The 15,933-nt window shown below is 53.0% G+C and overlaps 1 protein-coding gene across 2 annotated transcripts in view; it reads left to right on the top strand.

The window, feature by feature from the left end:
• The window catches only part of Iffo2 (intermediate filament family orphan 2), a 44,947-nt gene that overhangs the window by 10,069 nt on the left and 18,945 nt on the right, over positions 1 to 15,933 (top strand). The window contains exon 1 of one of the 2 annotated variants that reach the window (XM_042688426.1): positions 11,643 to 11,693. The exons of the other annotated variant lie outside the window; for it this stretch is intronic. Within the exon in view, the coding sequence (XP_042544360.1) occupies positions 11,665 to 11,693 (29 nt within the window). The 5' untranslated portion in view covers positions 11,643 to 11,664. Of the gene's footprint in view, positions 1 to 11,642; positions 11,694 to 15,933 lie in introns of those variants that run through there. 2 annotated transcript variants of the gene reach the window in all.

Raw genomic sequence — 15,933 nt, 5'->3', positions numbered from 1 at the left:
ATTTATTATTTTATTTGGTGCTGGTACTAGGGTTTGAACTCAGGGCCTCATGTTCTTGCTTGGCTTTTTCATTCCAGGCTGGTGCTCTACCATTTGAGCCACATCTCCACTTTCTCCTTCTTACTGATGGATTGGAGATAAGAGTTTCGCAGCTTTGTCTGCCCAGGCTGGCTTCAAACCATGATCTTTAGATCTCAGCTTCCTGAATAGCTAGGATTACAGGTGTGAGCCACCAGTGCCTGGCTCCTAGTGGATTTTAGAGATGCTGAAATTAAGCCAGGCAGACACTGAGGAAACTGGGCTGGAAACACAGCCTGCAAACCGCCAGTAGAGATTTGCAGCTGTGTCCTCGTGTTCAGCAGCTCCTGGGGCTCTGAGCCTTCTTGAGAGTCGCCTGGGCTCCCGTGGCCCTTTGAAGACCATCTTAGAGATACCTGGAATGTGCTTTGTAAACTGGGGAGCATGGGGTCATCAGAAGCCCCAGACCCCGCTTACATGGCTGTTTCCTCTCTCAACTTTTAATGCAACTGTTCCAAGCTCTAAGCTGCACAGAATGCTTTGTTCATAAGGGAGGGGCTGTTTCTTCTCCTGGACCCTGAGGGCAGCTGGCATGGGTTGTTGGACAGAAAGCTTCTAAGTGCGGCAGCCTGGAGCAAAGCATGTGTGCAGACTTCAGATGCTGGGGGGAGAGGCAGCTGCAGGCAGTTTCCACTGCTTATGGGCTGAGACCTGAGCCTCCTCCGTGTCATGAATCTGAGCAGCGGGGATTGGGGTGTGTGTGGGGGTGGGGGTGTAGAGGGTGCATCATATTGAATTGCATGAGGAGCAATGAGATGGTGGTGTCCAGGTCCCAGCAGCTGCTCTGGAGAGGGCTGGGGCTTCTGGAGGAGAGCAGGGTGGGCATGGAATGGCGTTGGAGGGCTTGGACCATGTGGCTGTGCTGGGCAGGGCTGTCTCTGAGCAGGATGGGGCTGGGGGGCGGGGTGGGGGGAGGGGCAGATGTGTACTCAGCTTTCTCACTGTGTGTCTGTCTGTGACTTTGGGCTGTGCAGGTTTGTGCAGCCCCTGCCCAGCTGCTTCTGGATGAGAAGCCCCCTGCACTGGACATGTTGCTGTCTGTCCTCTTAATTGGCCATTTTTATTACTCGGGTTATTTAAGGCAGTTCTTGGCTTGCTGCCTTCTGTTGGCCTTTTGGGGGAAGGGAAGAGCTGCCCGTCTAAGTGGACCTTGTGAAATTCCCTGGCAGACCGGCTTCTCTCTGGGCAGAGTCAGTGCATCATCCCAGGGCCTGTTGGGAACCCTTGTCTGCTCTGGCCCACTGTAGGCGTGGAAGGCAGGGATGAGGGATGGGGGAGGAGTAGCTTGTTGCAAAGTCAGGACCAGATAGTCCTGGATCTCTGGGTGGGATCCTGGTGAGACTTTGAGGCGTCACACATGCCAGGATTCCAGAAAACACCAAAAGCAGTATGTGGCTAGTCAGGAAAGCTTCCCAGAAGGTGTGCCACGGGGTTGCATTTCAAAGATCCAGACAGAGTAGCAGTGGAGGCGGCAGAGGCTGGGGCGCAGGCTGCCGCTGGCCCTGGGCTCTGCTATGGGGTGGACCCAGCTAGCACTTGTCCAGGTCTCTTTCTAATTCTTCTTCTGTTCTCTCTCCCTCCTCCCAGGCTCTCATGTTCTGTTTTGCTGCCTCTCATTCTTTCTCTAATCCCTCTTTTCTTTTTTGTTCTCATCTAATCTCTCTAGTCTTTATTGCTTTTTGTTTTGTTTTCCTTCAGTGCTAGAGCTGGAACTCAGGGCTTTGAGCCTGCTAGGCAAACACTGTACCACTGAGCTAACCACAGTCACTGGTTTTTTTTAGGTCCTCCAGCCTCTGTCTTCTCAAGGGGCTGAGGCTACAGGCAGGTAACAGTATACCTGATTCTGCCCTCTCCTCTTTATAGCTGGCTCCTTCTCTCCATGGTCCTTGTCTCAGCCAGATGCAATACCCTGGTGGGTGGTCATTACTGCTGGGGCTTAGTGAACCAGTATGTGTGTGTGTGTGTGTGTGTGTGTGTGTGTGTGTGAGTGTGTCCATCTGTGTGTGTGTCTGTGTGTTTCTGTGTGTGTGTCTGTGTCTGTATATACTGAGAATTGGGAACCCTCAAGGCCAGGACCCTGCCTCTGGCTCCCCAGTTCCTTTTTCTGTGGTATGGACTGGGGTCTTGCCCTCATGGTGGGGGGAAACAGAGGATTCTGCCTATCAGGTCCTAGATAGAGGTCACTGCTGGCTAATTAGGGCTCTCAGGTCCAGGTCTTGGGATCAGATGCAGGTGGAAAGAGGTGTGTATACTCCTCACCCCTGAGACTTCCTTTTACTCCCTAAGACTAAGGTGCCTACGGTACTTTCCTGGGTCATTAATGTAGTTCCCTGCTTCCAGGCAAAGCCATTACTCTAGTGTCAGATGGGCAGAGGATATGGGCCAACAGATAGCACTTTGGGATTTGCATGTGTCTTTTTTTTTGGTTCCAGTATTGGAACTTAGGTCCTTGTGCTCTTACTTGGCATTTTTGCTCAAGGCTAACACTCTTACCACTTGAGCCACATCTCCACTTCTGCTTTTTGCAGGTTAATTGAAAGTAAAAAGTCTCATAGACTTTTCTGTACAGTGCTGGCTTTGAACCTTGACCCTCAGATCTCAGTCTTTGAGTGTAGTTAGGATTATAGACGTGAGCCACCAGTTCCAGCATGTGCCTTTACATGCAATATCTTACTATTACATAGCAATCAGTTTTAGACCTGACTTTAAAGCAAACATGAACATCGAAAATGTTAGGATTGGCTGGGAAGGTGGCTCAGTGGTAGAGCGCTTGCCTTGCATGCCTGAGGCCCTGGGTTTGATTCCTCAGCACCACATAAGCAAAAAGAAAAAAGTCGGAAGTGGCGCTGTAGCTCAAGGGGTAGAGCACTAGCCTTGAGCTGAAGAGCTGAGGGACAGTGCCCAGGCCCAGAGGTCAGGCCCCACGACCGGACAAAAAAAGAAAAAAAGAAAAAAAACCAAAAAACAAAAAAGAAAAAAAAGAAAATGTTAGGATTTATCTGACCTGGGGCAGCTGAAGGCCAAGCAGGGCAGGCTGCTACTGGCAGAGCTGGCATCAGCTGCCTCGCTTCAAGGTCAAGGGGCCTCGGATTTATAGGCTGTTTCTTCCTGAGGCACAATTAAAGCTTTAAAAAACAATAGCTACAATAAAACCTGTTGAAATTGTTTTAAGAAGCTGAGTGTGATAGGGGGGTGGGTTTGATCTGGATACATTGTATACTTGTGTGGAACTCTCACAATGAAACCTAGCCTTGTGCACTAATCTGTGCTAGTGCAGTAGCGGCAATAATCATCATTAAATAATAGCGATAATCAGCATCAAAGCACCTGCTGTACTTCTCTTCACAGGTATCCACTGCTGGCCCGGGGCTGGACTCTCACCTAGTGGGAGAGTAGTCAGGGTCCCACCCTCAGTTTCCTCATCTGTAAAGTGGGTTTGATGACCTTAGCTGGTACGTTGTCATGAGAATTCAATGAGATGACATGGGCCGAGTACCAAGTGTCCCTGTTTCCCCATTCTGCCCTCCCCACCCAACCTGGCTCTCTTCAGTCTCCTATACTATGAGGACTGCCAACTTCCTCCCCTTCCCCAGGGGCAGGCTGGCCTTTTGTGTTTTGATACATCCTCTCCCCAGCAAGGCCAACTCCTGGCCAGCAAGGAGGAGGTCACATCTGTCAGTGTGAGGTGACAGGAAAGGCACAGTGTCCCCTGGAGCCTGTGGTTTCCAGGTAGGCAGGAGGTAGGGGTGTGTGTGTCTCCATCCTCTGTCTCTCTGCAGGTCGTGGAATGTTCTGGGTGGCTGTGGAAGCTGCCTCAAGTGGTCCTGCTACTGGTTTGCAGGGCAGGCTGGGATTTGAACACATCTGACAGTTTGCCTTTGGGCTCACTCTGCCAGGCTGAGAAATGGGCTTATGCGCCTGGCCCTTGCCCTGGGCCTGAGATGTAGGAGTTGGAAGGCAGGGTTTGAAGGCTGCCAGGTAGCTGTCTGCCCTCAGGGCCCCAGGGTGACAGGCAGAGGACTCTTGGAGCTCATGGACATAAGGGCTCTTTTAGGTCTTGTGGGTGATACCCTCCTCCCAGACATTGGCAGAGGTGAAGGCTGGCTTGGCAGTGTTTTCCAGGGCTGATGTCAGTGGTTTAGGGTTTCCTAGGTGAGACAAAGGCTGCTTTGTACCTTCTGCAGATCTAAGATCAGGCCCATCACCCCTGGTGATGAAACCCTGGTGGGAAACCAGGTGGGCGGGACAGCAGGGCCCTAAGCTTCCTGCTTGGAGTCTCTCCTGAGCCAAGAGCAACCCTTGCACAGGTCTGGCGCTGTGTCTAAGCTCTAAGCTGTGTAGACACATTCTCTCAAGCCTCACCACACTCCTGGAAGATGGTTGTGGTTTCACCCACTGTCCAGATGAGAAGACTGAGCCTCAGAAGGTGAAACCGCTTGGCGTTAGTCATAGGCAGAGAGTAGCAGGGCTGGCATGCATATTCAGGTCTCTTTGGCTTCCAGCATCAGCATCCAGGAGCCACATCTCACACTCAGCTTTGGGAAGCCGGGACCCCCTGAGGGTAAGGTTGGAGCAGATGGGCTCTGGGGCTTTGGGAGAGGTATGGTTTAATTTCTCTTCTCAGGATTCAGAGTTGAGTCACAGTGCCTGGAGCATGTGGTGTGTGTGTGTGTGTGTGTGTGTGTTTTGTGTGTGTGTGTGTGTGTGTGTGTATGCACACGTTAGAGGGGCACTGGGCACTGGAGGGTTGGTACTCACTGGTAAGTGATTGCAGGAAGCTCTTGAGGGCAGGTGTAAGGTGTCATCCTAGGGGACACTTAGGATCTTTATTTTTTTTTTTTTAAGATTGTACTACATGATCTTTCATTCATTCATTCGTCATCCATCCATCCATTCATTTCTTCATCATTTTCCAGGCCCTTTGTGCTCAAGCTGTATGCTGGGACTTTTGGTGATGATGCTACATACAATGGGAGTTTTAGTGCTGCCTAGGAAGCTTTCCAAACGACTGTCAGTCCAGAGCTAGAAGAGTCCTTAAGAGATTGTTTCATTTCTCTCTTTTCAGAAGAGGGGCACTGACTTGCCCAAGGTTTATACAACAAGTTGGTGGCGGAGCTGAGACTCACGTCGGCATCCCCTGTTCTGGTCTCTCTGCGGTAACCGCAGCCCTCCTGTTCCTGTCACCCAGCCCTTCCTTCCACAGCTGGTTTCATGTGTTCTCAACCCCCCACAGCCTCTACTCCAAGACACACCCAGGTGCATGCAGCTCTGGCTGGAGCTAAGCTTGGCTGTACTCTGCTCTGAAACGTCACTCTTGCGTGAGGCTGGCTTTTCCTTGCTGGGCACTAACCTGCTGTCCCCTGGGTCTCTCACACTGTGGGACTGGGACCATGCAAGTCCTTGATGATCATTTTGCCTGGGGCTTGCCCCTGGGCGTGCCCCTGGCATCCTTTTCCAGCCAGTCCCAGTGAGAAGTGCTACCTTGTATTCAGGCCGTAGTCCTGACTGCTGTCTTACCTCTTGTGTGGCTTTCCACAGAGCCAGGAGGTGGGTAGAGTGGGCATCAGCTGGTAGGTAGTACTCTAAGCTGCACTCCCCCTGCCCACACCCAAGCTCAGCAGCAGACCTTCTTCCTATCTAAAGCCCCTGTTGTCACCCTCTGGAGGAGGCAGCAGATACGTGGGTGCTGGGACATGCCCCGTAGGCAGGAACTGCCTGGCCCTCCAAGCCTGCAGGTTCCTGGGAGGAAGGCCCAGCCCTTCTCCATGGAATCCTCTGAAGGAGTGGCACTGGAGCCCAGGCCCACCCTTCCTGATGAGGAAACTGAGGCTCAGAGAGGTTAAAGTACGTGGCTACTGTTGTCTAGCCAGCCTGGCAGAGTTGATGGTCCCTTGTTTGAACAGGGCCTAGGCTTTCCAGCTCCGTAACAGTGATTGGTGGGCCCTGTCCCAACAACTGTCCCTTACAGCCATCCCTGAAGTAAAGCTGTCAGGACCATGAAGCTCTACAGGGTGGGGGTGGGTGCCCTCACAGGCTGGCATCGCTGGCTTGGCAGATTCCTGGTGCTCCACAGCTACCCTTGGGGCCATGCTGTGACACACCCTCTGATCCCAGCTATCCTGAGTTTCCTTGTAACCTTGTAGGGAGGCCGTCACCTCCACAGGTGGGGGCCTGGGTACATCAGGAAGGAAGCTGCCTGGAGAACACCACTCCTGGGGCTGGGACAGGAAAGGGTTAAGTAGTTCTGCCTGCTGTGGCTGCTTTCCCAGCTGGTGTCTGGGCCCCTCGGCCAACCACACCATCTGTGTCCTATCTGCTCAAGGCAAAGTCACCAGAGGGAGCCCTGCCTGCTGCTGTTGGGGGCCTCTGTCTCTATGAGGCTGGGGCACTTAGGAAAGGGCCCACTTAGGAAAGGGTCCTTGGCATGGCTGGCCCGCAGCATCTCCCTGAGCTTCCTTGAGCAGGTGGGCCCAGATGGTCGAGGGACAGGCCCGGGGTCACATGGCAAACCCAGTGTGGGGCCACACACAGTGCAGGTGGAGCAGGACTCGCACCATGGCTCCCGCTCACAACTTTATCTGGTAAATACGATTTGAGGGCCTACTATGTGCTAGGCCATTGGGAACTCCAGGTACCAGACAGCAGCCCAGTTCCTACATGGAGGAGAAGGAAGCCAGAGGACAAAGCCCCAGTGGAGGAGGGGCATTTCCAAGCCAAGCTCAGGGCCTGGCCGCTCTGTCAGCCTTCCCAACAGGCAGATGGGTGGGACAGCCATCCCAGCTTTGTCTGACATCAGACAGGCCAGGTCTGTGCAAAAACATGAGACCCTACTTAAAAGAATAACTAAAGCCACTAGAGCAGAGGTGTGGCTTACATGGTAGAGTCTTCCTAGCAAGTAAGTGCAAGGCCCTGAGTTCAGTCCCCACGTACCACATACACAAGGAATGACAACAGCCAAAAATGAAGGGAAAAAAAAGCAAAGAAGAGAAAGCAATCATCCCTTGAGCCATATTTAGTCACTAATCCCTCGCTTGGCATGGGCCGTTGCAGTCTAATTACCTGTCCGGCTGTGCCTAGAGCCTGCCCCTTCCCTGCCAGTTAGGACAATTACCGGAGCATACTTACAGGCATTCCCCCCACAACCATCCCTGGTTGCACACACCCCACGCATAATTGGCAGGTCCTGGGGTCCTCCCTGAGTTACTCGGGAATGTCTTGCTCCCTCTGTCAACAGCCCTGCAGAAAGCACAGAGGATCCCAGGTTTCTGTGTGATATTGTGCTCTTCTATCACCCCTCTGAGCCTCAGGCTTCTCATTTGTGGATGGACCGGGTGTCCCAGTGGCCCTCGGACATCCTGGGGCTCTGTGTTCTGTGCTCTTCCTTTTCTTTCACCCTTACAGAGTCACTTGGTGCTGTCTACCTTCTGTTAACTCAGGTGGGAGCACTGTCCTCTCCACCTCCATTTTGTAGAGTAAGAGACAGAGGCCTTGCTCAAGGCTGCAAAGCCCTGCTCTACACCCAGAGGGGGGAATCCCACTTTTGTCTGGCCTCTCTGCTTGGCCGTCATGCCCTCATTTGTCAGGCTGCAGAGAAGGAGGACTGGTACCTCAAGGCCATCCTGGGGCTGCTGGAGTGAGTGACTTGGGTTTGATGGGGCTTGGTGACAGTCTTGCCTGGTGCTCATGTTCAGCCTCTCGGTCACTTGGAATAAACAAAGGAGAAACCCAAGGTGCACATTAGCTTTCCAAAATAGCCTGGAGTTGCTGTTTTCCCTCAAGGCTATAAACACATCCCTGAGTGAGGCTCCACACCCTGCTGAACACCGACCTGCATCCTCCTGCTCCTTTGCCTGGGTCTCTAGAGACTTGGGAGGCAAGAACTGAAGCCCTGCAGGCCGAGAGGTGCATGTCCACTGGGAAAGGAGTCCCAGGCTTCCAGATGGAGTGAGGAGAGTAATGGAGTTAGTGTGGAGGTTGTCTGGGGAAACTGAGGCTCCCGGGAGTGAGCAGAGAAGCCATGTTCAAGGCTTGTAGAGTCTTAGGGATCTATTGGCTCTGGATTGCGTCTCCCAGGGAAGACCTTTGAAGTGACATTTGCCAGGACTTTATCCAGGGACATTTATGGTGGGCTGAGCCCTAGAGTCCTGGCTGTGATGGGTCACACCTTGTGTGGGATACATTTAGTAGGGTAACAAATAAGCCTGGTCCCTTATTGCCACGGGGCTCTGTAGTACACTTTCCCCTTGTCCTAAGAGGCCAGAGGGTGTGGGTGTGTAAGCTAGCTTCTGTCGAAGGTATTAGATATTGAGAGGGAGAAATGGGTGGTGGTGGAGGGGAAGGCCCTTCAGGGCTGAGAACCCCGTGTAAGGCCTTGGGGATGATACAGCTTGGAGGTGTGAGGTGAGGCTTTGTTCTATGTTTCCTGAGGGAGGGTGGGTTCTTCTTTGTTGAACCGGGCCTGTGGCTGCTTGCTTCAGGGCTTACCACTTACTGCCTGGGACCTCAGACCTCTCAGAGAAAAGCTATTGAGCCATTTGCTGGATGAGCTTGATCTTACTCTTGCTCTGGCTCCAACTGAAAGCCTGAGAGCCACCCACAAAGAAGGGCGGTATTATTGGAGAGGCAGCATTTTGACTCCTGGGGAAACTGAGGCTCAGACCAGTGTTGTGGTAGGGCCTGGGGGGGAGACCCCTGTTTTTCTTTGTCTGTGTGTGTGTGCACACGCGCGCAAGTGCGTGCGTGCTCATGCGCGTATGCGCAGAGGAAGACTGGACCAGATGCTGGCAGCTGCTGTCACATACCACACTTTAGAAGGGCATAAGAGCCTTTTATTTTATGCTGCTGCTACTGGGGATTAAAGTCAGGTCCTCATGCTCTTGCTTGGCTTTTTTGCTCACAGCTGGTGCTCTACCACATGAACCAGGTCTCACTTCTGGCTTTTTGCTGGTTATTTGGAAATAGGAGTGTTTCATAAAAGTACCATCTGCTGGGATGGCTTCAAACTTAAGTTCTTAGATTTTAGCTTTCTGATGAGCTAGGATCATGGGTTTGAGCCACCTGCACTTTGGCTACAGAAAAAGCCCTTTTCAAGTAAGCCCCTTTGACACAGGAGTGCACTTGGGGGTTTCTGGCCCAATGGGTCATCCATGATATTCCTTCTGATATTGTTTCCATTGCTGGGGCTGGGGCCATCACAGCCATGATGTCACATCTGTAATGTCACACCACATGCGTCATCTGTGATGTCATAACACCTGTGTCTCCCCCGCTCAGGAGGTCACAGCCTCGTATTGATAAGTGGAGAAGATGCTCTTGGAACCTGTGTGGTGGAATCCCATTTCCACTTTCCCTAAGTCTCACTAGCAAAACTTATCCCCCCAAGGAAAAGTTGGGAGGCCTTCCAGCTTTTGTCAGTGGTTACAGGAGGGCTCAGCAGGCTTTGAATTCTTTGTTTGGCTCACTTGATTTCAGGGGGTGGGGTGGGTAAGTATTGTTAAACGTTCCTGCAATTTAAAACTACAGGAAAATGGGCAGGTATTTTTGTCTTCTTAGAACTGAAGTGGATTTGACTTCAGGCTAAAGTATATATGACATCATTTAAAATTAAAAAGATACCAAGGGTAAGTGTATCCATTTGTTTTCGGTTCCTAAAACAAAGTCCTCCAAGCTGAAAACTTACTTAGGAAAAAAGAAAAGAAAAAAAAATTGCTTAGCTCTTGGTTTTGGAGACTGAAAGTCCAAATAGCAGGATGCTGGCTGTGGCAGAGGCCCTATTGCTTGTGTTGCAGTGGACGGATGGAGCAGTCAGGGGATCTCAGGCAGGACACACAGGAAGCCAGCTTGGGGAGTGACTAGGCCGACCCTAGAGAACTGATCCAGGGTCTCTGCGAAGCCCTTGCAAGGGCTGCCCCCAGTGACCTCACCAACTCTCCATTAGGCCCCTCCTCTTAAAGCTCCCACCACCTCCCACATTACCACCCTGAGAGCCAAGCTTCCAGCACACACATTTTGGGGGACACACCTGCCCAAATCACAGGAGTAAGGACATAGGGCACAACCTGGGAGAACCTTGAAGACATGACACTATGTGAAACAAAACCAAGTCATAGAAGGACAAATACTGTGATTCTACTTTCATAAGAGAGTAGAATATAGCCAGTTCACAAGGGACAGAGAGTGGAAAGCTGGGGGTGGGGGATAGGTAGTTTGTATTTATAGTTTGGGAAGGTAAATTTTTTTTTTCCACCAAAGATGGATGGTGGTGATAGTTGTGTAACAACGAATATATTAAATGCTGCCGAACTGTACACTGGAAATGGTAAAATTGGGACAAAGGATGTACACTTTACCACAATTAAGAAAAAAAGACACAGAGGAGACAAGAGTGGCAAGTTGCCCCTTGCCACCCAGTGAGGGGCTGTTGGTGTTTTTCTCCCTCCCAGTTCCCAGGTGCCTGAGGAAGGGTGACTCAGGTGTGGCCCCTTCACCCCTGGGCACAGCTAAGAGGACTCCTCATCTCCAGATCCCCCAAGGGTCCTCCGTCTCCTCTTTGTGCCCGGGACCCAGGCACTAGTGCCCAGCCAGGGCTCCCCGATGCACTAGAGAAGCCAGACACCCCCATCTGGGAGGAGCCCTGGAACTTACCTCCCCTCTCAGTGGCAGAAGGTCTTGGAGCACTTCTGAGCCCAGCACTTGGCTCCTGTGGGCATGTGGGAAGTGGCTCCCACCCTTCCCTGGGCATGGAAGGTGCAGTGTGAGCAGGAGCCAGCTGAGCTGTGGGGCAGGTGCTCTACACTGCTGCACCCCAGGCTCCACACCCCCTCTTGGAGACTCTTTTTCCTCTCTTGTTGGATGTGGTGCTGAGTGGGAGGCAGGGAGGAGATGTCGTTCTCTTGTGCATGTATTGCCAAAGCAGCAGGGAGTTTGTTTGGCACCCCCATGCTGCCTGGTGCCCAGTGCCCTGGCCAGTCTACTCGGTGGAGCTGCCACCCTACTGGATGGCTGGTTCTGTGACAAATCATTGAGCATTTGTTAGGAGCTGAGCCCAGTCCCAAGTGCTTTGTCTAGCTGCTCATGGCCCCAGCACTTCCATTAGCACCTTCTTAAAGGTGGGGCTCAATGGTACCCAGGGGGCTTCTGCCTCTTCCGCCATCCCACAGTGATAGAGACCCGATGATACATAAACTGCAGTCTCTCCCCATCCACCCATGAGTTCCAGTCCTGCCGAACTGCAAAGAGGCTGACAGCATTTCCAGATGAAGAGATGGAGACCCAGAACACAGGAGCTGGTCAGTGTCAGGGAGAGTTGGGAAGGGGCGAGAACCTTCATTTATTTGGGGGCCCCTGTCGATCCCCACTTCCTGGTGGTCACAAGGGGAGGCCAGGAGACTGGTAGGAAGTGATCTGCCTAGAAGCACATACTCTAGAGTGTAGGGATTTGGACCTGGTTCTGCCCAACTCCAAAGCTGATAGGTTTGGCTTCCCCTTGAACCGCCTCTAGCTGGTTTAGTGTGGAGGTGGCTGTGGGCACAGGCCTTTCTCCACGCAGGTTTGCAAGCCTTGAGAAGTGAAGGTCATGGGTGAAGCATGTCCCCCGCGGTGTGGCTCTTGTCCAAGTCAGTACCGTGACTTTGCGTGCAGAGGTTTGGGCACCAGGCCCTGGCTATGTGATCTGGCATTTTCTGAGCCACTTGCCCCTGGAGAGGGCTGGTGGGGAGGGGCTTATAGAGCAGAGGTGCTGTCTTACCACTGAGGCCAGAGGGCTTCAGACTTGGGTTTGACCTTGAGCATTTTTGTCTGAGCCTCTGTGTTCTCACAGGATGCTAAATGCTGGCTCATGGAGCTGCTGTGAAGACTAGGGGTGGTGAGCCTTTAATGATGCCTAGTAGGTGTTGTACAGTCAACATGCATCTTTCCCTTTTCCTGGGTAAGTGGGGGCTGTTGGGAAAGGCGGGAAGATAGAAATTGATAGTGCTCTGGATGCATAGTGAAGGTAGGACCCAAACTTTGAGATGCCAGGGTGGGTGTCATAGCCCAGGAGGGCTCCCTGGAGGATGGGGACAGGTGTGACCTCAAGCCTAGCAGAATTTGGAAATGGTACTCCAGAACTGTCCCTGTACCCTGCAATTTGGGACACCGATTCCTTTTTACCATGGGACTCTTCAGTCCCTTTCTTTCTCAGAATGGTGTGGGGTGTGGGGGCAGGCTCTGCTTGGGTGTGGTTTCTGGTCAGAGACGCTTGAGAGAGGGTGCTACCCTGCGTGCCATTCTGGATTATGGGATTATGAATGAGCGTCCTGGAGCTGCCATTTCTCCAAGGTTGTTTTCACTGACCCTGGGAATCTGGGCAGACAGGGACACTGGGTAATTGGCCTATAAAACAACTGAAACCTCAGCGTGGCATTGGAACAGGTGATCTGGGCGTCTGTGGTCTCCACTTTGCCCACCAGGCGAGCAGCTGGCCCAGAAGGATGCCCTGAACTGCTTTGTGCCTGAGGGGTGGCGGCATCAGGCTGGCCAGGTCCTCCCGTCTGCACCTCGCCTGCCACAGTGGCCCTCACTGGGATGGACCTCAAAGTGCTGGACAGTGCCCATTATTTATCAGGGCCCATCTAGGGCTGTGGAGGGAGGCAATAGATGTTTGCTGGTGGCACTGGCACCTGGCTTCTTTTCCTTGTGGTCCCATCTTAGTGTCCTTCTGGTCTCCCAGCCAGGAGTGGCACTGGCTTGTCATCACCACCATTCTCTATGCACCTTGTGGCATGGTGCCCTGGGGTCAGACGGCCTTCCCTGGGCACTCCATCAGTTTCTGTATGACTGACACTGTGGGCCATGAGGGTGAGGATGAGACCCCGACTGTCCTCAGGCCACACCAGGCGCTGTTGTTCACGTGTTTCACCCGTGAAATAGTTGCAAAACCTCTGTGAATCCTGGGTGCGCTTGTAATCCTAGCTACTCAGGAGGCTGACACCTAAAGATTGTGGTTCAAAGCTAGCCCAGGCAGGAAAGTCTCTGGCAACTACCGAAAGTTGGAAATAGAGCTGAGACTCAAATGGTAGTGTGCTAGCCTTGAGTGAACCAGCTCAGGGACCGTACCCAGGCCCTGAGTTCAAGTCCTAGCTCAAAACAAATGAACAAACCAAAACCTTTGTGAGGTGAATGGTAAGTATGAGGCCCAGAGAGGGTAGGTGACAAACCTGAGGTCACAGAGCTGCATAGCTCTGTATGTATGCATAGCTAGGATTTGAGTACAGGACCCTCTGGCTCCAGGGTCCCTTGCTTTTCTGTGTACCTTATACCCTGGTTTGACCTCTTGGATGGATGGTTGGCTTTCGAATTGAGACACTGTAGTTCTCATCTTTGTAGTCCATGCCAGTGTTTGCCCAGGAACCACAAAAGCTGGTTTCTAGCTTGGCCAGGGGGCCCCTGAGAATTCCCTGACCTTATGGTATCACTAAAGGGACAGTGATTTGAGAGGTGGGAAGAGACTTGCCCAAGGCCACCCAGATGAGCTGGGACAGTAGATACAGGACTTTGTGCATGTGGCCAGCTGCTTTACATAATGAGCACAGCTATGGTGGTCAGTTAGAGGCTGGTCATGCACTCCTCCCTGGTTATTGCAAGGCCTCTTCCCACAGAGAGCCCAGATCCCCAGCTCCAGGCTAAGGGTATTTGTGGTCACTGGGACATTGGAGGCACCTGAGTGGCCTGTGGCCAGGACCTGTTGGCGGAATGAGTCAGTTCATGTTGCCCCCGTTCTCTGCTTGTTGACCAGGGAGAGGAGGCCTGGGGGGTGCTGTTGGTGAGGACCAGCGGCTTCATGATGTGGGATATTACCTCTTCCAGGCAGGGTTGGCTCATAACTCTGCAGATGTGATGTCCCAAAAGATTCTTAGAAATCCTGCTATAGATGGGGAGACTGAGGCCCAGGATGGAGACATAGATCATTCACAGGACTGGGAATGTATCTCTGGTCTCAGAGCCTGATCACAGAGCTTCTTCCCTGTAAGCCTTGACAGACCGTAGCTACCTCCTTGAAGCTGCTGCTTCTGTGTGGGTGGCAGTGTGCTGGTATGGGGGGCGGGGGAGCGTGCGTGGTCTGCTGGCTCCTCCGGCAGCCTCATTGCCAGCTGTAGCCCATGAACTGCTCTGCCCAGGCCATTTGCCGCCTGCCCGTAATGGAATCGGCTGCCCTGGTTAAGTGTTCACATTAAATTAATACTTCCTCCGCGGAGACGATCAGTTGGCATTTAATTTGTGTTTCGTTTGGAGAGCAGAGGAGCACAGCTGGGCAGTGCGGATGGGCATGTCTGCGTGGTATCCCTTCCTGGGGATCAGAGCTCTGTGGAGATGGGGTGAGTGGTAGACTGGAGAGGCAGGCAGGGTGGGCAGGGGCTGCCAGACGGAGCCTTGGAAGGGACCTGTGGGCTGGCAGGTATCTTAAGCTTCCCGGCTGTCATTTCCGGTGGGGATGGGTTGGAATGTTCACTTAGAGTGGGAGGAAGTTGGGAGGCGAAGAGGAAGTGTTTCAGCACTTAGCTGCCTGGTTGGCGGTGGTGGCTTCTGTCTGTGTCCCAGCCCCGCCCCCTCCCACGGCCCTTTTTTTTTTTAAATCTGAGTTCTGTGTCTGCATGGGCTCTGATGTGAAAGGGGGTGGTTGGGAATGAGGATATCAGTTCAGTTGAGAGTGGTGAGCTCCCCAAAAGGGAAGTGGGGAGCTGGTAGAGCTCTAGGTTTTCTGTGACTTCCTGGTCCTTCCCCAGTGCAGAAGGGCACATGCTGTGCTGGGAGGCCCTGGCCAAGGCAGTGCCCATGAGGGTACTGTATAGCATTCCTGTTCACTTGTGGGTAGGTAGCACCAGCCAGGCAAAGTCCTCTGTGATCAGAGCCACAGCTTCCAGCACAGCACTGTCCTCCCCCTCCCCGCCCTCCCCTCCCCCTACTGCCAAGGAGGAGCTCAGGGCCTCAGGGCCGTACACTGAGAAAGGAAACTGCTGTCTGCCCCCACCTGCCCTCCACCCCAGGCCAGGCCCACGCTTGGCCCAGAATGAAGTTTTCCATTGATGGCTCTTGCCCAGCCTTACCTGAGCTAGTTTCTCATCACCTGAGTGAGTTGGCCTGGGTGTGCCGGCTGCTGCCCTTCTCCAGCAAGGTGTGGACCATTCCTTTGGCTCCCTCCCATCCCCTGAGGCCACTCCTTTGCTTTCTCTGGCTGTGGAAGCCAGCCTGAGATGCTGGGTTAGGCTACAACTGGGAGTCTCATGCCCATCCTCAGAAGGGTGCCTCCCACCTCTAAGTGAACATTCCAACCCATCCCCACCGGAAATGACAGCCGGGAAGCTTAAGATACCTGCCAGCCCACAGGTCCCTTCCAAGGCTCCGTCTGGCAGCCCCTGCCCACCCTGCCCGCCCCTCCACTCACCCCACCATCTCCACAGAGCTCTGATTCCCAGGAAGGGATACCACGCAGACGTGCCCATCCGCACTGCCCAGCTGTGCCCCGCTGCTCTCCATAGGAAACACAATTTCCTTTGGCGAGGGTAATCGGCTAGTCTAAGGTCACGCAGATGGAAAGTGGTCGGGTAGTAATTGAACTGTATCTACTGTCCTGAATCTCAGTATTAAGTATTTGCCAGGGCTACATCCGATCTCCTAAAAAGCCTCCTCTAATACCACAGGAAGTGAAAACCCCATGAGTCAGCCCCTCTACCAGAGACTTCAGCTCAGTTTCCGCCTCAGACTGGCTTTGCTCTGAAGCTCCTTTCCAGGGCCTGAGTGTCACTTTGAACTGATGGGGGAAGGGAGCCACTGGCCCTGGTGCTGGGTGAGGCAGGGTGGGGGCTGGCCTTGAAACTG

This window comes from Dipodomys spectabilis, unplaced genomic scaffold, assembly GCF_019054845.1.
Source record: "Dipodomys spectabilis isolate Male_0828 unplaced genomic scaffold, ASM1905484v1 ptg000118l, whole genome shotgun sequence".
NCBI lineage: Eukaryota > Metazoa > Chordata > Mammalia > Rodentia > Heteromyidae > Dipodomys > Dipodomys spectabilis.
Note: the sequence above shows the minus strand (reverse complement) of the source record. Positions and strands in the feature narration are given on the sequence as shown.